Consider the following 21,591-nt stretch of genomic DNA (forward strand, 5'->3'; position numbering starts at 1 on the left):
ACAATAAAAGTTTTAAGTAACAATGGAAGTGTCAACAATGGAAATGTTACGTAACAATGGAATTGTTAAGAGAAAGTGACATGCAATACGCAGATGCAGTTTTTTTTCGTTTTTGCGGGAAATCGAACATATTTTTAGACCCATCTAAAAATTCTCTAATTAGTCTGGAAACAAGGGGACCCAATTCTTGCATTCTGTGAAAACGGGTAAGGTTGACTGTAACGTAATAATCTTTATCTTAGTTATCGTTACTTTTGCCTGAGCAACGCCGGGCCCACCTGCTAGTATTTAATAACTCTTCTTTCAAAAATGAAAAGTATCTTTTTATTTCTGTTTAATAAAAATGGAAGGATACTATTTTCATTTTGTTCAAAAGAAAAATATTTATTTTTTAAAATTATTATAAATTGTTTTTAATAATAAGTTGAAAAATGTATATATATTATATTATATTATATATCTACACTTTTCAACTTATTATTAATTTTTCTATGTTCCTCTAAACAGATTGATATAAAACTCTTAAATTTTAAAAATATTTACTCAATTATTTAAAATTATTTTAATTAATTTATTTATTCCTTAGGTACTTATTAGTATCCAATCTTTATTGACTGATCCATATTGCCATGTGTGCATGGAACCAGAAATTGGCAGGTTATATGTAGATGATCGCAATACATTTGATCGAACAGCTCGTTTGTGGACAATGCGGCATGCAACACATGGAACAATAATGCTACCACCAACCGATAAAGATTCATTTTGGTTATCACCCGAAAGCGGATGAGATCAGTTTTGTTGGACTTAACAGATATAGACAACTCAAAGTGGTAATTTGGAAACCAGTTTTCCATTCAAATTCAGTCACATGAGCTGACAAAAATAATTCCAATTGCAATCTACAAATACAAGCTTTCATTTGTACAGTATGTACTATGTACATTGAATAACCACTCTCCTGATACAATGCACAAGCCCTTTCTTCATGCTATTCTTTTTTAATATATATATAAAGCATAAATAAATTGTAAAATATCATTTTGGTCCCATAAGAGAATTTATGTAATATATAATTTGTGCCAAGAATGTATCGTCTTTTCATTTGAAGAAAATCATCCATCATTGTTTTTTTATGTTTATTATTTTTGTACGTAAAAGTAAAGTTGTTAATGTTTGTTGAGTTAATGAAATTATGCATAAAATATATTGTTTTGTATAAAGAACTATTTTCTTTTGGTTTTGTTTATAGTCTTATTTTGTTTGCAAATAAAAAAAAATATGTTCCTTGACATATGCAATCATCCCCTTTATACTTTTACAAGACTGCCTCCGAAGATAAATCGTTGTACATTTTTGCCAAATTCTGCAAAGTTTGCATATGACAGGGATACAAAATAATTGTGAATACATATATTATATATGCACGTCTTGTATATAAAATTGTTTGTTAAAAGATGAGTCATTTGGTAAGTATTAAAGCATTGCATCCTTAGAGGGATTTTGTATGTTATTAAGAGATGCATGTTATATAAAAAAAGTTTAACTTTATTTGTGTGTTATGTGCTTGTATTGTATAATGAAAATTGAAGATTAGTCAGTTTATTATAAAGATCATTTTAAGATTACATTATATGATTGAAACATAAATGCATTGATCAAACATGCTCTTATTCCCCTCACAATAAATATGAAATCAAATTTTTTCCTCGCCACAAAAATTTACAAAAGAAAAAATTCTATTATGAAACTAATTCATAACTGATACCTATTAAAATTCAATTCAATAATAATATCTGTGCATGGAAATTGCAAATTTTTTAAGTTAGCACACTTTTTTTTTTAAGAAAATTCATATTTAGGAAGGTATAAAAATTTTAATTAGGTACATTCCAGTATGCATCAAATAGTGTATTGGTGAACCACAATGTACTAAAATGTGTTCCAGTATTCACCAATGAGTTCATTGGTGCAGTGATTGACATACAATGTGCTCACTGGGCTGTGGATATGGTAAGCTCTGATGAAGAAAAATGCCTCCATGGTTATATTAACATCATTTTTACTACTAATTTGTATTAACCCAAAGTAATTTTGAGAAAATAAATTTGTAAATGCCAATATAGCACTGTTTGCTTCTGCCATTTTGTTCGGTTGCCAGACCTTGCATTAAAAGCCTATTAAACCATTCACTGATGCATTGGTTGTGGCTAAAACAGGTGCATGCTGGAATGTGCCCATTATTAAAATCATATTAACAAGAATTATTCTAAAACTTTGACAAATAATTAAAAACAATGTATTTCTTAATTAAATCTTAATTGTCAGTAAAATATTGCTGCAATTAATAAGTTTATAACATCCCATAAAATTGACAAGATTTTACTTAATATATTTGGTCATTTCATCATTCACAAATATGATTATGAATTAGCTTAATATGAATAATAATATGCAAAAAGCAATGTTTTTTTTTAATTATTTTTAAAATGGCATGAAGTAGAACATTTGAACTAATTGAAGATGATTATACAAATGTGTTTATTATACACAATTATCTGATCATCAAATGAGGGTCATTCAAGTGAAATTGAGACTTTTGACTACGTGGAAGAGATACAGTAAAAAAGAAAAAATTACATTTATTTATTCACATAATTTTCTGCTACAGAGATATCTTTGTCTCAACATTTGCTAAAGCATGGATATCATCAGCATAAATTTTGCCAGTATGTCTGACAAGTGAGAGACTCAGGAATGAACAACACAAGTGAAACCTTATAGATAGTGCCTTTGAAATAGTCTCTGCATAGCAATGCCATTGATCTAATAGTGTTGAAGGTTCTCAAAGCAACCCTGCAAATTTCATGTAATTGTTTTAAGCTGTGTACACAACCAATTGTCATATATATTGAAATGTCTATCTTTCATGGACTATTTTAGACAGGAAGTGAAAAGTCACAGGGATAGATCAGGCAAGTAGGGGATGAGAAAGCATTGCTATTTGCTTTCCAGCCAAGAACTGTTGCACCAAAAGGGCAGTGTAAGGTCTTATGTTATCATGTAGATTTGTAGAAGGTATCACTGGCAGAACCGATACAAAGTTGCAGGCAATGGCAAAAGACATTCTTCAGTAATCACTGTAAGCACTGGTGTTGATTTGTTGATTAATAGTTGGGGCTCAGAAAAAAATCATAAAATTTCATCAGCACAATCTAATGGCTGTGATCCAAGATCTCTCACTTGCACTTCATCATTTGGTTTGTGTGTTGTATTGGTAATGCCAGGTTCCATCTACTGTAACGATATAGGGCAGTTTTCAGAAGATGGTGCAAATCTCAACACATTCAACTTCCTCAACCATCCATGAAGCCTTGCAAAATATGGTATGGTCTATACAAGCATGCTACATGAAATGATTCCCAAGAAAAAGGCTCGCTCTGGAAATTTTGGAACAAACGTCATATCTTACAATTATCCATGTATAGCATCTGTGTCAATTCATATAATGAAAATCATTTGAACTATAATAGTGAAAATGGACGACAGATAGCCTTGTAACTTTTTGGACAGATGAAACTCATTTCCATTTTAAAGACTGATGGTAGAACTAATATTTAACAAACAAAAACGTTTAAGATGTAAAAAAAATTGTGCCAAGTAAAAAATTATGAGAATTTGGATGACAATCAAATATTTTTGTAGGAATTTTTCTTTGGTAAAGATAAGCTTGGCATTTCGAAATGAAACATAAAAAACATTAATACAGGCAAAAATCTAGTGGGTATTGTTGCAAAACACCAGCTTATTTTTACCAAAAGAAAAATCCCCAAGAAAAACTTTGATGGCTGCAGACCGAATGCTTTCAATGTGCTATTAGCAAAATGGTTATAAAAAGTTTTAATTTGCATAAATTTGACCTTTGTTATTTTGGAAAGCATTTTGAATAAAAACATTTGCTTTGATGTAATTTTATCCTTATAATCATGAAATTACATGATAAAAGTAAAATAGCCTATTGAGAATCCCGTTAACTTTGACCTATCAATCCGGAAGTTTCATGAATATACTGCCATGACTCTCGATCATCAAAATTAAAGTGCAGAATTTTGGATTTGTACAAGTAATCAAAAACTCATATTCCAAAAAAATTTACATATTATCTAATTACATAATTTATTTATCATTATGTAACAAATTCAGATAAATTTTATTGAAGTGATATATTTAAGTAATTCCAATGATTATAAAAAATACTTAAAAATTATTTAGACCTGATTTACAAGTAACTCACATAGTTTATTCATTTGAAGAATACAAACTGTGTGCTGGCGTTAATCTTTTAATAACAACTTCAACTTCAAGCTAACAGAATTCTAAATATAATTAACAATGAAAATTAAATTTTTGAATTCAGTTAGTTTGAAGAAGACGACATTGTATTATCTGAAATATCTGCTTTGTTTTTAATATGTTATTAAAATATTAAAGATATTTTGTATTTTTCATAATTATTGGCGTCAAGTATTCCAGAATTCTTAGTATTCATTTGAATAAAAAGTATTATTTCAATTAACATTTTACCTTTGCATTATAAGCATTTTTAAATTCTGTAATTCCTCTGACAATTCTACTGATATATATTTAAATTTTATTGGTAGTATTTAATTGGGTCGAAATTTTCAAATTTCAGACATACATTCCCACTGTCACCTGTCTGCATTCTTTGTTATTCTCGAGTTAGATGAAAATTAAGATCATATATGAATAGCTTTGGTGCCAAAAGCCCCCTGATTAACTATACATGAACTTCCAGTCTGGACCAGAAGTCATATGATTTCAATTCAAAATTTTATTGAGAATGGAGTTGGATAAATGACTAACATGATTCGATTGTTGTAAGGAGAAGTATGATGTACGGGGACAAAAGACCACTAAAATCCAGATCAGATATGGAAAGCTTAGGGGTTGGAGACCCCAATTAACTGTGTACAAACTTTTGGTCTGGACCGGAAGTAACGTGATTTTTTAAAAGTAAAAAACAATAAAAAAATTTCAGCCTGGCATTGTGTTGATGTCACAATAAATAAATTGCTGATTTTTCGTAAAAGTTCCATTTTAAGGATCATATTTCATATTCAGTTAATAGAGAGGTTGCGGCTGAAGTTTTCATCTCTAAAACGTGAACGTCGAACGTCGTGCGCCGCTATCTTGAAAGCGACACTCGACGTTCGACGTTCACGTTTTAGAGATGAAAACTTCTGCCGCAACCTCGCTGGTGTTGAGTGTTACGATTTCTGAAATATTTCAATTCCAATCTTCAGTAATGTAAATGTTCTAATATAAAAGCATTCATATAAGATGGATTCATGCATGACCACATATATCAATTTGTTGCTATTTTAAGATGCAATTTTTGAAAATGGAACCATTTTTTATAACATAACATTAACCTTTCGCATTTCGCAATATATGAATATTTTACTTATATCGCGTAGGGTATAATGGACTTAATACATTTAAATTATAGAAATCGTATCAAAAACTACAATTGTGTTGTGAATTTTTACATTTTGTTTGCTTTCTGACCATGTAAAATACTCCTGGATTGACAAAAATATATTATTTATATTTATTATTATGTAATTTAATCCACAAACGCAAAAAATGAACATATCAAATTTCAACGCGTTATAAATTATCTCATATTTCACGGATTGGCATCGGGTTTGTTTGTTGTTCAAGAAAAATACGTTCTTTAACAACGTTGTTGTTCAAGAAAAATACGTTCTTTAAAAATACGTTCTTTGTTATTCTCGAGTTAGATGAAAATTAAGATCATATATGAATAGCTTTGGTGCCAAAAGCCCCCTGATTAACTATACATGAACTTCCAGTCTGGACCAGAACTGAAAGTTACAGCACAGGTCGGGGAAAGTTAATTACATGAATAGGGAGATTTTTAGCACCTCCCACTAAGAATGTCAACCAGGTGCTAATTGTTTTATCTGTTTACGGAAGCTCTTTTCTTGCTTGTAATTCCGTGAAATGAAAATGATTTTCATTTTATTCAGGCAAATGTTGAATTTCAGATTTAACAGCTGATATTGTTATATCTTATTACATTCATTTTATTTTTAATTTTTTATGTGATATAGTCGCGCGTTAGGTCTAAATTGATCGCATAACATGACAAGTATAGGGGAAGTCAGATATTTCACTAGCTTGTCGGCAGAGTTCAAAACGGAATAAGGATCATCCGGTTGCTTTCCGCAATAAATTTCAAAATTGTGTGAACGGTCATCAACCAACATAAATATTTTTATACCATACTTATGGATTTACTAGGTATATATTATTAAAATTCGCATCTACCTCTGAATCCGTCTAATTTTTCGTCCATCGTACAATACTGGAATAATAAACAATTTTGTTGCCAATTTATTACGAACCCGTCAATAACTTCCCGAATGGCGGCTAACTTATACGTTTGAACTCTGACTCATCTCCTTTCTTTGTTGTCAAAGCGAAGATTGCTTACTAAAAATCGAAACCTCCTCCTGACATTACAATTCTTGATATATCCAACCCCATCCCGTCTGATGTCCATATTTTGTGTGCATTACAACTGTTCAGCTTTTTCACTCCCGACAAATAGAAAATTCCCAGGAATGACTTGATTTCAATTATATCTGTTAAATTTGCATCTCTTTCTCTACCATAATTGAGTTGCACTCTTCTAATTTGATCATTTGTAAATTTCAAAACAATTTCTAGAATCTTTACAGTAATAAACAACCCCCACCATTCTAAAATGTAGTGGGCATTCTTCGCATTGCCCACAGTACCAGGAAGATGCGTGATGATGTTTTCTGCTGTAGTCCTCGAAGTCCTGTGTCCTAATTCCTGTTTACTCCGCCGTGTCAAATCCCTTTCCATAGTAAAAGTTTCGACCACATATACAGCTGCGCGAGATTATGCAAATTAGGAGTGGATTAACGTAGTTTTTTGTGGTTTTTCGGTTGTTTGAACTTTGACCTTTGTTACCGGCGAGGAATTTGTCATTTCATGACCGTTTTGGACGGATTCCATAGCCGTTGTTTGAGGGGTTCGGCCCCTTGCAAGGTTATGCAAATTAGGTCCTCCCGAGGTAGAGCTCTTTTCTCCTATTTTCTTTTATGTATTTTCTGTTTTATACTGTACTTTGACCTTTCAGCCTGTTTTGGGCAGTTTTTTAGTGTTGCTTAGACACCCTTAGACAGATGCCCACATCGTGGGGATCGACCCCTCGCGAGATTATGTAAATTTGGTTACCAGCCAAGTGGCACTTTTGCTCTATTATTTCGGTACTGACTTTTAACCTTTCGGTCGTGTTTTTGGCAGTTTTTGGATATTATTTGGGCGCCTTTAGAGACATAATTTTCATTAATTTGCATAGTCTCGCTTCAGGCATTACGCAAATTAGGTCGTTCTGAAATAAATCCTTCGCTCTCACAGATTTACACTTGTTCTTAAGGGGATATCGCCGACTGGGACCCAAGCCCCCGATAGTCTGCAAGAAACGGCACAATTAAAGTCCCGGAATTTGTGTTTTTGATTTGGGCGTCGATAGTCTGCTGTTGCCGGTTGATAATTTGTATGTAGTTTTTCTATTGCTCCTGTATGAGGAAAGCGACACCAGCCAAACTCTGAACTGCATTTTCTTAAGCTCAATCTGCATAATAAAAATTAAAAATGAATTTATTCCTAAGAAAAATGCAACATATAATAATTACAAAATATATAAACAATGCAATGATTCAATTCAATTATTGAAGATAAACATCAAAAGTGACAATGCAATGCATAGAATATAATTATTATTTCTCTAAACATATGACATTTACTTTCCTTCTCTCCCTGGAGAAATTAACATCCAAAACTACTCACAATAAGTTACTTAAAGATTCCAGTAAAGAAAAAGAAAAACATTAAAGAAACAAAATAAATAAATTCATTGAGACTAATCCAGCGCAGTGTCAACCTGGACGGCGCAGCATTTGCAATTTCCACTAAATGCCAGAGGTGTGCTGTGACATTTGATGACAGGGAAGCTGTGTTTCTGTAAGAAGCCGACTTCCAGGAGCAATCAGTTAATTGCGCATCAGTGATGGCCTAGGGTCCATTAGTATTCGTTCGTTCGATAAACCAGTAAAAACCGCAGACTTCTCTAAATGTATTTTCAATATCACAATTACATTCTGAATCTCTAATCACGATATAAGGGCTACAATTAGAAATAAAATAATAAAAACTTACTTGGTGAAATAAAATATATGGTGGATATACTGTACATACTTGGTACAAAATATTCTTCAATTGTATGAATATATTTTTAAAGAAAATTATAATTAATTATAGCTTTGTAAAAAAACGTACATAAAAATAACAAAATATTCTTTACTTTTTAAATCTTAAAACAATTCACTTAGTAAAATAGCTATCTACGAGTGACTAATGGATGGAATTAGAGACGGTCCTGGTAGATGGGCAGTGCGTGCATGCACGCGGGCTGCCAAATCCTGAGGGTGCCGATACCGTTTAATGTCAAATGCCTCTTTTGTCGCATCACTAGTACATCTCAAAGGATACGACAGGGTTGTTGTAGATTTTAAACGTTTCTCACCATAGCTGTAAAAATCTACATATGTTAAACTTAATTGTCATTTGTTTTCTAACTAATTCGTTTTAGGACCAGGTGTCCACGGAAATTTCCAAAATTTACTTTTCAGTCACTCTCATTGAACTGGAAAAATTTGTCTTTATTACATCTAATATTACGAAGAAATCAATCCCCACTATACTCGGCTAGAGATTGGTTCGGTTAAGCTTTTAAGTAATATTCCGGCTCTTTCAGCAGGGTTTTATTTGTTCCTAATCTCTTAATTATTTAACTACTTCTTAAGTAGAAATAAGTCAAAACCAGTTACTTTGTACTCGATATCTGTAGTCTCGGGAAAAAAGTGGAAAGACAAATTTTTATGACAACGGATACACAAATCGTAAATTTAAGGAAAATAAATTCTACAGCTTTTTTTTGTACCTTGTGCGTCTCATTCATTAAATTTAGTTGTAAATGAGGTTGCCAAAGTAACAGTTAATTTTTTAACATTGTACAAGAATTGTACACTTTTTTCCTGCATCCCCTTATAGATGGGACATATGAAATCGTAATATCACTAGTTTAATTAACATTAAAATCTGTAAGTAATACGAAATGGGAGCGCAAAATAAAAATATCAAATATTTTAATGGATTTTTTAAACTCCTGTCAACTATAAAGAACTATCATAAAAACATACCAGTAAACTCCTATCGGTTGAGTTAAGTTATCTACTCGCGATTCACATAATGGGACAAGGACGGCCAAATATCTAGCAGGCAGGCGGCTAACAGCCCAGAACCGGTCCTGGATAGAATCATTGGAAGCGTTATACGATATTTTAGTTTGTAGCTTCCACCGTTTTTTTTTTTTTTTTAATACTCTTTCTGCCCTGTGGGCACTAAGAGGGCCTCTTATAGCAGGCCCATTATGGGTTCGGCCAGGCCCACAATGGGGCGACCGGGTGGTGAGGGACGGGGCCCGACATATCCAAACGGACCACCCCCCGAAAAATTCCTGGGGATTCCTTGACCCGTCCGGATTCGATCCCGGGTCCCCCAGAGCGGTAGGCTGCCACCTTGACCACACGGCCATCGTGCTTCCACCAGTTAAACCGCGAAAGGTTGGTGCTCTGTAAAGCGCATGAGCAAATGCCTACAATCTGGCTGCTTTACAGCAAATATTTGCGTTGTGGAAGCTATCCCGTATTCGACAATACAGCGCTTCCATTGGGAATATGCGTATAAGAATTTATATTCGAATATACAATAGCAATTTTACCGTTTTTTTCACATGTAGTATAGAAATTTGTAATAAGATATAAACATAAAAAATGTTTAAAAGATCGTTTTTATATATAACTTTTTTTTTCTTCTTCACTTTTGGCTGTATTCACTCCGAGTACTAAGAAGCCTTTTTAATCGTAACCATTGCGAGTTCGGCCAATTTTACAATGGAGGGATGGGGCCGAATTTATTTGGGACCAGTCATAAAAAATTCTTGGGGAATCGCTTGCCCAGATTTGATCCCGGGATCTCTAGAGCAGTAAGCTGTAACACCTTAACTACTGTATATTGGCCATCTTGCTCTCCAATTAATAATTTATACTTTTCTAATTCTTTTAATATATTTTATTATAGGAAATTAAAATTGTTAGAATTCGTGAATGAAAAATAAATAAAATTGATTATACTAGTTTTTCCAGTTAAATATCATAGAATATTTAATTTGAAAATTCACATTTTATTTTTCTCTAAAACGTTGTAAATGTGTTCATAATCATTTATTAAATCTTACTTATAATTTTTAAAATATAATGATAATTAATTTGACTATTAAACAGCACTTTTTTTTTATATTTTCATACAAAACATATGTTTTAATACAGGGAAGTTGAATTTGCATAATATTTAAGGATACAATACATTATTCTACATATTACATTATACATAAATATTAAAAAAACTACAAAAACTCTCACATATTTTACAAAATACTAAATAAATTAAATAATAAATAATACATTTAATGAAATAAAAAATAATTTAATTTTTTATATTATTGAATTATGTTAATTTTTTAAATAAATTTCTAGGGAATAAATTGTTATATTTATAGATCGTAAAGATTCTTCATAACATAAAATAATATTCTCCATCTGATGTAACCTGATGATATCAAACAGTTGAATGTTCACGCCCTATAAAGTAGATATAAAATAGTTATAAATAACTATAAAATATAATAATTTCTTATATGTACTGTATGTACTGTACATATATACAGTACATATTTTGTTAATATTAATCTAACAAAACAATGCCAATATTTATAAATATATAAAATCTTATAACATTAATATGTAATTATTATTAACAGTAATAATAAGTACCAAACAAAAAAGAAAAGGTAAAAAATTCGTACCAAGTAAAAATTTAGGACAATCCGGATTACAGTCAAATTTCTCTTCTTAGGGCTTTTTCTTTGGTAAAGATAAGTTTTACACTTTGAAGCAGTACTCACAAGGTTTTTACCTGGATTATTGTTTTCTATATTTTGCTTTAAAGTGCCAAGCTTATCTTTACAAAAAAAAAAAAAAAAAAAAATTTGACTGTCATCTAAATCTGCCATGTCCAACCCATGGCTTGCATGAGGGCCATTCAATGTTTTTGTGCAGCCCTTTTAAAAACAGTCTAAAGTAATTATCTTGTATAGATTTTTATTACAATGAAATATCACATGTATAGTTAAATATATTAATATGATGTATAACATCTTATCATGTACACCAAGAAATTAAAACACTTATTAAATCTTTTAACAAAGCTTAAAACGTATGAATGAAAATGACCAAAATGTTCCTGAATTATATGATGGACAGTGGCTTTTGGATTTATGTTTCCTTACACAATGAAATTAAACAAACTTAATAAGCAGCTTCAAGGTGAAAACAAATTGATCACAGACTGTTATTTCAAGAGAGATTTTCATATTTAAAAATTTATGAGAATATATTTAATATTTTCTTATGTCCATTTGACATTGTTGTGGAACAAGCTCCAACAAATTTGCAGATAGATTTAATAGATATCCAGTCATCTTCTAAATTAAAATATATGTTTGAGGCCAATGACAAAGTTTAGTTTTATACAAATACGTCTGTAATGATAAATTCCCTAGCCTAAAAAAATTGGTGATGGATATTAGAGCTGCAATGGGAATCACCTAGCTTTGTGAATCTTTTTTCTCAAAATTGAAGATTGTTAAATGTAAAAGTCATAATAGATTGACCAATAAAAAATTAGAAAACCAATTATGTTGTACATCATCACAAATACCTGTTGACATTAAAAAGTCAAGTGAAAAAATTGAAAAGTAAGTTTCACATTAAAATACATACAAAATACTGTATAATTGTATATATTTTGTTGTAAATAAATATGTGCAGCCCACAGTGTATTTTTGGTTTTGGTTTTGTCCTAGTAAAAATTTCGGTCAGACAACACTGATCTAAATTATCATGATTTTTTGCTTGGTACAATTTTTTTACATCTCAGATTTTTTGTTTGTTGGCAAGAGTATTGTGGCACTCTCCTAGGGACATTCCCTAGGAGATAAGAAAACCCTGCCCTGTGTAGTCCAATATGCTTTTGTACCTCTACTGTGTATACTGTACATTAAATTCTATTCCAACTAAGCAATTTCTTTCTTTACCTTGCTACCACACTCTGCACCAATTACAACAGGTTATGGACCCAGCAAATACCATCTAAAGAGGAATAAAAAAAAATTCTCAAGAAAAATGCATGGTTATCAAAACTGCAGCACATGGTCTTTTTTTGGACTGTTTCTCATGCTCTGTGAATCCAATTGCTATGAAAATTGGAAAATCAGCAGAAAGGAAAGGTATGAATTTTTTTTCTAAATTTGCTGCCTATTGGATTATCAGCACCAAAATTATCGCCTCCTGAACACTGTCCTGAAGAACAAAGACATATACCACGTGGTCATGAATTTCCATTGTCAATAGCTTCACCTTAAATTATACTAATCAATTAAAATTTGGATGATCAAGGATACTGTTATAGATGAATGTTTGTGCCAAATTTTAAGTACACCAGATGAATAAAGGCTGGAAAAAATATGAATTTCAAATAAATGAAAGTTACAACAACATATCAACAATTGAAATCCAGCCAAGCTTGTGAAGTTAAAGAACAAAGACATAGCAATGGATTTGAACAAAACTTATTATTAGTAGACACATACTAGTTTACAGATACTTTAACTGCACAGAATTTGGAACAATACAATGATTTTTCAACTGTAATAGTTGTGATTCATACTATTCAATCACCATACAGTATTTAAATAATGATGACCACAATTAAAATTGAAGGACAACTTGCAAAAATTAAATATTTATTCCCTTTTGCCTCTATGTCCTTACTTTATTGACTTTTTGTATCTTTGTCTACATTGGATTTTGTCTATTAGTAGGACTTATTACACTGATGTAGTTTCCATTTTGCAAATAGAGAAAAACTTATTCAGAAAAAACACAGCAAAACAGGTGAAAATAAAGATATTTTGTTTTGTTTTTTCTGAATAAGTTTTCCTCTATTTGCAAAATGGAAACTAAATCAGTATAATAAGTCCTATTAATAGACAAAATCCAATGTAGACAAAGATACAAAAATAAAAAAATAAAAAAAAAAGTCAAGGATAACTGTGATATGTGGAAAATCCAAGCAATAACTATCCTAATTAAAAATGTAATGTGGAAATATGCAAGTGACAGCTACCCATGACACACTGATGATGAGGACAAAGCAGCCACATGGGATGAAGATGATTTCAAAGTAGATTTAATTCTTACAATCAGTTCCAGTGAGCTGAAACAGATCAAAGGTTGTAAGACTGCTTCCAAAATTTGGAGCAAATTGGGAACCATTTACCAAAGAAAGAAAAACAAATACCAACAGAAATTGTATACCAAATTCCTTGTACTTGTAATGATACCAAACATTATATAGGTGAAACAATAAGGAAAATGAAAGTAAGATTAAAAGAATATATCGCAGATCTAAAATATCATCGAATCAGTTCCATTTTTCATGATCATTGTACGTTAAACAATTGCAACATAGACCAGAATAATATAAAAATTCTACACAGAGAAAAAGAAACATACAACAGAAAATTTAAAGAAAGTATAGAGATTCTTAAAAATAAAAAAATGTATAAATAAAAATAAAAATATAAAAATAAATGAAAATTAGCTAGAAGTATTATAAAATAAAAAATAGATTGAAGCATTATAAAATTAAATTAAATTAAAATAAAATTAAACTCGAAATTAAGAAATAAAAAAGGAATTTATTTTTATAAATTCAATTAAAATATTAATAAATCAGCAAGTAACTGTTTAGTCATAAGCTGGCCATATCAATATGCAATAATATGCAAATGAGCCCAGTACTGCACATCAAAATCAGAAAGGTGATTTAAGGGATAGCACACAATAGTAAACCTGTTTGTACGATACTAATTTCTTCAATTTTATTAAAAAAGAAGAGTAACCAGGTATGTTGTCTAAATCCTATAGAATTCGTTACAAGTTTAATTTATTATAAATATTCTTACTTGTTAAAATCAGAAAAATGAAATAAGAAATAACACGTAATAGTGCGACAAGGTTTATCAGATTTTATTAATAGAAGAAATAACAAGGTATAATAGAAGAAATAACCAGGTATGTCATCTTAGTCATATAAACTTACTATACAAGTTTACTTCATTACTTTTATAATCTCCATGTCTTACTTCCTTTGAAAGGAAAAAATGGTTAAGAACACTGGCAATACCAGTAGGAAAGTATAATCTCCAGGTCTTGCTGCTTTTGGAGAATGGCTCAAGAACACTGGCAATAACAGTAGGAAAGAATGAATTGATACAATGTTATGTATCGGCAGTAAATCTACCCTTCAAGTGTGTAGAAAACCTTAATTTTAAAAAAGAAACACGCAAAGGTATGTCTGGAATATGTTTATAAAACTTTAATTAATTAGCACGATAATTGATAAATATTTGCTAGATAAGCAAGGATGATTATATGTGTAAGTTATGCACCCGTCACACGGACATCTAATGTAAAAAGATTGTGATCTCAAAGTATGTTTAGCATAATAATTATATCGGTTATATATACATATAGCAACTTGTGATTTGTGTATATTTTATGATTTTAGTTGACTGAAGAGGGGCATTATTAACCCGAAATGTATAGAAAATAATGTGTATGCGTATCAACTGAACTGAATAAAAATTAAGATGAAAAATGCCAAGTGGTCCAGTGGTTGCACTACATAGTGTTAAAAAAAGATATTTGAACAAGTTGGCAATTAAGGCTTCAGGTCAAGAAGGCCATCAGGAGGTCTTTTTCTTTGTATAAATGAGAATTTAGGAAATGTGATTTTGCTGAAGGCAACTCAATATTTAATCATTATAAGACTAATTTTTGATCAAAAGAAATTCAGTAATTCTTGAAATCTAATTATTATTTTATATTGCATATACCTGTTTTTAATAACATATTTGCCAATCCGGAAGACTTGATTTCTAGTTATTCTGTTGATCACAATCTTCTATTATTGGTTGATTCAAATGCCAGGATTGGCACAAAAAATGGACAGTTTTTCATGGTAATATTATTTTAAATTCATGATTATCAAATGATTCGGTTATCAATAAGCAGGGTGACCAGTTTATTCAATTGGTTAAAGATTATAATTTATATATAATAAATGGTCATCACCCTCATGATTCCCCAGCTAATTTACATACATATCCAAGTTTGGAACATTAGTGATCGATTTATTAGTATTGAGTGAGGGACTGACCAAGCATCTTGGGGATTTTTATATTTCTGAGGACTATATGTCAGACTATCTTTTGGTAGTACTATAATTATCATTTGATAACACAAGAAAAGATGATGCTATTCAAAAACAACAACAGGAAAGGTTAACTTGGAAAGAAGAAAAAGCAAACTTGTTTACTGAAGCAGTTAACAACTTGTATAAAGGGTGGGCCAACGAAAACGAAATGGCAGAGCTATCGTGTTCGTCCAAGCAAATCGCTCGGACAGGTCGATTTTATTCTCAAGGAAAACATCTTCAATAAAGTTTTTGCGATTCTGAATACAACAGACAACAAAAAAATTTTAAAAACTCCGGAAAAAAATGAATGAGATTTTAAAATTTTTTGTTGTCTGTTGTATTCAGAATCGCAAAAACTTTATTGAAGATGTCCTCCTTGAGAATAAAATCGACCTGTCCGAGCGATTTGCTTGGACGAACACGATAGCTCTGCCATTTCGTTTTCGTTGGCCCACCCTTTATACAAGTTGTTAACTGCTTCAGTAAACAAGTTTGCTTTTTCTTCTTTCCAAGTTAACCTTTCCTGTTGTTGTTTTTGAATAGCATCATCTTTTCTTGTGTTATCAAATGATAATTATAGTACTACCAAAAGATAGTCTGACATATAGTCCTCAGAAATATAAAAATCCCCAAGATGCTTGGTCAGTCCCTCACTCAATACTAATAAATCGATCACTAATGTTCCAAACTTGGATATGTATGTAAATTAGCTGGGGAATCATGAGGGTGATGACCATTTATTATATATAAATTATAATCTTTAACCAATTGAATAAACTGGTCACCCTGCTTATTGATAACCGAATCATTTGATAATCATGAATTTAAAATAATATTACCATGAAAAACTGTCCATTTTTTGTGCCAATCCTGGCATTTGAATCAACCAATAATAGAAGATTGTGATCAACAGAATAACTAGAAATCAAGTCTTCCGGATTGGCAAATATGTTATTAAAAACAGGTATATGCAATATAAAATAATAATTAGATTTCAAGAATTACTGAATTTCTTTTGATCAAAAATTAGTCTTATAATGATTAAATATTGAGTTGCCTTCAGCAAAATCACATTTCCTAAATTCTCATTTATACAAAGAAAAAGACCTCCTGATGGCCTTCTTGACCTGAAGCCTTAATTGCCAACTTGTTCAAATATCTTTTTTTAACACTATGTAGTGCAACCACTGGACCACTTGGCATTTTTCATCTTAATTTTTATTCAGTTCAGTTGATACGCATACACATTATTTTCTATACATTTCGGGTTAATAATGCCCCTCTTCAGTCAACTAAAATCATAAAATATACACAAATCACAAGTTGCTATATGTATATATAACCGATATAATTATTATGCTAAACATACTTTGAGATCACAATCTTTTTACATTAGATGTCCGTGTGACGGGTGCATAACTTACACATATAATCATCCTTGCTTATCTAGCAAATATTTATCAATTATCGTGCTAATTAATTAAAGTTTTATAAACATATTCCAGACATACCTTTGCGTGTTTCTTTTTTAAAATTAAGGTTTTCTACACACTTGAAGGGTAGATTTACTGCCGATACATAACATTGTATCNATAAAATGTAAATTGAATTTTATCATAACGAGTTTGCTTGAATTTCTCTTCTTCTGAGATCGCAGCAATGCGCGACGGGTAAGCTAGTGTTATATAAATTGTTTACTTTTTTGTTAAATCATTGTATTATCTGTGTTAATTGTATTGTTTAAATACAATTAAAAGACCATTATGTGGCTACTTATTTTATAAATTTTGTTTCGTTTTTCCCTTTGTATGGGAGTACTTGTACTTGTATCAATAGTACAAGTTATTATTTTTCTTGTATCAATAACTAATAAAATATAATTTCGTTTATGTTTTAAACTGTTTTGCCAACACTTAAATATTTTTGTCAACCACCAGCTTTGATTTGAAATTGTGGATCAAGCCAACACAATACCATCTGGGTGGCAACCCTAATGTCATCCTATTTCCCCTAAAATGGGGACAATTAGTACTGATCAAGTGCAATCTCTCATTGCTCTGACTACATGAAAGAAAAGTCTGATCACCTCCTGTATAGGGGCATAGCATACTCTCTGCTTTGTTAACTTGAAAGTTTTCCAATAAACTAATACTTAATTGTTAATATAATTTTTAAAATTTTTTAATCTTCGACTGAAACAAATAATTAATTTTCTTATTAAATGTGTAAGAATCATTTTAAGAATCGGAAATCATGACAAGATTTGTTCAGTTCAAATTCCCGGAAAATGCCTAATTTTCTGATTCCAATTAATTGTCCCATCACTATCAAAAATATTTTGGGATAAAATTTACATGGTTTCTATAATTATATTTTAACATTGCTGATGGCCACTGATAATGATAATATTCAGTTTCATTATAACCAATTTTTGAAAATTTTTAAAAGTTTAATACTGTAGAGATATTAAACAAATTAAAATTAAAAACAATAAAAATAAATTTATAATCTTAAAAGCTCAAACATGATTTATAACTATATATACATAGCTAATGACAAAAAAATCTAAACTGACAATTATTTTTTTATGCTAAAATATAAAAAGTTAATTTTTTTTTTCCTAAAATTTGTTCAAATATAAAATTTCTGAAAAACTAAAATTGGAAACTAATACCTGCTTTCAATTGTTGACATCATTATGTTTTCAGGTGGTTTATTTTCTCCACAAAGAACTTTGTTATCTGCTTGCCCACAACATCGAAGAACACTCAGAAACATACAAACCAATGTGCACATAAATCCAAATACCTTAAAATTCATCAATAAAATATTTTACATATAGCTATTGTAAACAATAATATATTCTGATAATCTCAAGGAAGAAACTTACTGCTGATAAAGCAACTTGTAATCTTGACCAGTCTGCAACAAGTAGATAATATCTTTGATAAAGATGTTCTGCATGAAGTAAGAGAGATGAGGAAGCTGTATACATAATTCCCAATACACAACTAAAGACCCCATCCTGAAAAAAATTTTGATAATACTAAGAAAATGACGATGATGATGAATATATCAGGTTGAGAAAAATTTTGTAAAAATTACTTATGAAGACTTGCAGTTATACATCACATTCTAGATAAATAATTTTGTATAAATAATTATTGTATTAATCTGATAACGATTTTTTATGCAAAAGCAAAAAACCTTTTTAAAGTGCTTATATGAATATTTTTAGTTTTCTTTGCTCTTAATAGAAAAATGATCTCAAAACAAATTCAGGCATATCTAATTCATGAATCTGAATTAAAAAATGCAACTAATTTCATTCCAATGTATTTATAAAGTGTGAAGAAAGAATACCCAAAGGTAATTTAATACATAGAGATTATATTATTGAAATAATTATGATTAACTACACAAACACTCCTTCTATAAAAAAATCTCATCATAGGAAATCTTCTTGATATCATAAAATTTTTTTCAGTTAGTGCATTTCAATATGTTATTAAAGTAATATACATAACGTACTACAGAATTTATTTTAAAAATGTGATTAAAAAAATTGTTCATAATTTTAAAGTATAAGTAATATGAAATTTAGACAGATATATAATTCTTTCACTGAAAAATAAAAAATCTAAGTATATTAAACAACTCTAAGCTAATACATATATACATAGCCAAATGATTGCCTTAAATACTCGGGCTATAAATCTGCTATTTTTAATAATTAATACTAAGTACTTTGCTACTAGAGGTAGAGGTTAGGCACCATCTCTTATCTAAGTTAATAACTATAACTTAAATAATTTACTAAATAAATTAGAATCATCCGGAAGAAAAGAACTGGCCTGGGGTAATGCTTGAATCCACAACCACCATTACTAGTAACCGAAATGTAAATGAAACAGAACAAATGTATGCTAACTGAATAGCAGTGAGGTATGAGTGACACTTAAATGCAATTTATAGATGAATAGCAGCATGCAAAACAAGCATTATATACAAACAGAAATCAACTGTATACACAATACTTAGAAACAGGAAAGACACACTAAACACAGGGAGCTCCAGGGGTATACATGATACCTCTAAAGGATTACAGGATCAGCACATGATCTAGTATGCATGGGATCTATCACTAGACCTTTAAAACAGAGGCCAAGGGAACATCAATATGACTTGAATAAGGGAAAACTCTCCACTGCCCTGGCCACATATGCCTCTGATAGGCACAGAGGCTTTGTTCCATCAAGCATTGCTGATATGCACAACCCATGAAGATGAAGGCATCCAGAATATTGAGGTCCTTGAAATTTTTAAAGCTGAAAGGAAGGAGACATGCATTAATTATAAAGATGAAAAACAAACTTCATATGCTTGGAAAGTAATGTACGATCTGGCACAATCTATGGAAATCCATCCAATCAACGTAGACCACCATAATACGTCATGATGCAACTTCATATGTCTTTTAAACCACAGTTTTTTAATCTAAATTTAAGTCCAAACATTAGCTTTGATTTGCATTCCATTTAAAGGAGAGTGGAAAACATGAAGCAGAGCTCAGAAGGAGCCCAAAAATGTTTGTTTACATTTACCTGTGAATTTTGTTGCTGGGCACCCAGAGGTTTTTTGAGATATGTTATATTATTATTATTTTTTTAATTCAGACTTTTAATTTTAAAAGATATTTTATTTTTTATAGTATTCAATCTATTTACTTTGTATATTTAATATATTAAAACATTCTAAAATAATATACGTACAATGATATTCCAATTAAGTGGAAGAGCTAATATAAGAGATGAAAAATCTAAAAACAGGAATGATCCACTTAGAAGAAATGCAAAAACACACGTAAATATATGAAAACGGATACGTTCAGCAAGTGGCAGATGAAGGACATCTCGATTATTTGTTCCTGCAGTTACAATACAAGCAAGACTTATTGTACAGCAAGCCTATAAATGATAAAAATAATTAGTTTATTAAATTTAATAAAATCATATTCTTAATCAATTCTAGTTTTAATGGTGTTTCAAAATTAAACTATTCTAAATTTCATTATCATTAATACACTTACAACATATTAATCTATATATATATAATTGTAATAAATTTAATAATTTAAATAGAATTTTATATCTTTATGTTTAAATTAATATTTAATCACAAACATTCATTAATTCTTGTTGGATATATATGAATGTGATAGTTAATTAAATTGTAACAAATTGAAATTTACTATAGATAAAAAAATCTCAATTTTATTTTAATCTCATTTCTCTTGATGAATGTGAATAATGGCTGAATTAGAATTTTTCCTCCTCTGGAGTTTTTAACTATCATTTGGATAAAATAGAAAAAGATAAACTACAGAAGACAGTTGTCTTTTGGCACTATAAATAAAAATGAGGATGAACTCTATAAAAGTAATGTTTAACTTTTTGATGCTATGTTGAAGTGTAAATTGACACACCTGATTCTAGTTTGGGGTTTGGATTTTATTGATAAAATTGAGAAAGTGTAATTAAGATATTTCAAAAGATTATTTAAGCTTGAATATTCAGAGCCTGGTTCTGTTGAAGGATCAGAATTGGGAGTCTATNTTTTACAATATCTACGTTTGCTTCATTAAGTGCAATATGGATGAAACAAAATCCTGTAGCTAGGATTACTGATTACGGCATTGCTGATTGCTGCACTTGTAGATTTCTGTTTTGTTAAAGCAGTTAGGCACACGAAGACGGATTTAAGGGTACAGAACAGGATTTGACACTACAGATAAAAATGAGGATGAACTCTATTAAAGCATTGTTCAAACTTTTCGACGCTATGTTAAAGTTTAAATTGACATACTTGATTCCAGTTTGGGGTTTGGATTTTATTGATAAAATTGAGAAAGTGTAATTAAGATATTTCAAAAGATTATTTAAGCTTGAATATTCAGGGCCTGGTTCTGTTGAAGGATCAGAATTGGAGAGATCCCCACTTGAAATTAAT

General features: G+C 30.4%; 2 protein-coding genes and 1 long non-coding RNA gene across 3 annotated transcripts in view; 2 read left to right on the forward strand and 1 right to left on the reverse strand.

Annotated features, from left to right (window-relative positions):
• LOC111623567 overlaps nt 1-2,524 on the forward strand; it is a 56,638-nt gene extending 54,114 nt beyond the window's left edge. Inside the window, exon 8 of the mRNA XM_023366182.1 lies at nt 587-2,524. Coding sequence (XP_023221950.1) covers nt 587-790 — 204 coding nt within the window. The 3' untranslated portion in view covers nt 791-2,524. The remainder of the gene's footprint in view (nt 1-586) is intronic.
• Nucleotides 2,525-10,705: 8,181 nt separating this feature from the next.
• Nucleotides 10,706-20,611, reverse strand: LOC111623590. Its single transcript, XM_023366217.1, has 4 exons — nt 20,355-20,611; nt 18,473-18,607; nt 18,257-18,390; nt 10,706-10,841 (listed from the first exon to the last, which is right to left on the reverse strand). Exons 2-4 carry the CDS (start codon nt 18,575-18,577, stop codon nt 10,835-10,837), a joined length of 246 nt encoding a protein of 81 aa, XP_023221985.1. The 5' UTR covers nt 18,578-18,607; nt 20,355-20,611; the 3' UTR covers nt 10,706-10,834.
• LOC111623591 lies at nt 14,057-15,722 on the forward strand. Its single transcript, XR_002756450.1, has 3 exons — nt 14,057-14,227; nt 14,301-14,396; nt 14,480-15,722. It is a non-coding gene; the product is annotated as an uncharacterized LOC111623591 (long non-coding RNA).
• Nucleotides 20,612-21,591: the final 980 nt, after the last annotated feature.

Source organism: Centruroides sculpturatus, unplaced genomic scaffold, assembly GCF_000671375.1.
Source record: "Centruroides sculpturatus isolate CEXI.00-Female unplaced genomic scaffold, Cexi_2.0 scaffold16, whole genome shotgun sequence".
Classification (NCBI taxonomy): Eukaryota; Metazoa; Arthropoda; class Arachnida; order Scorpiones; family Buthidae; genus Centruroides; species Centruroides sculpturatus.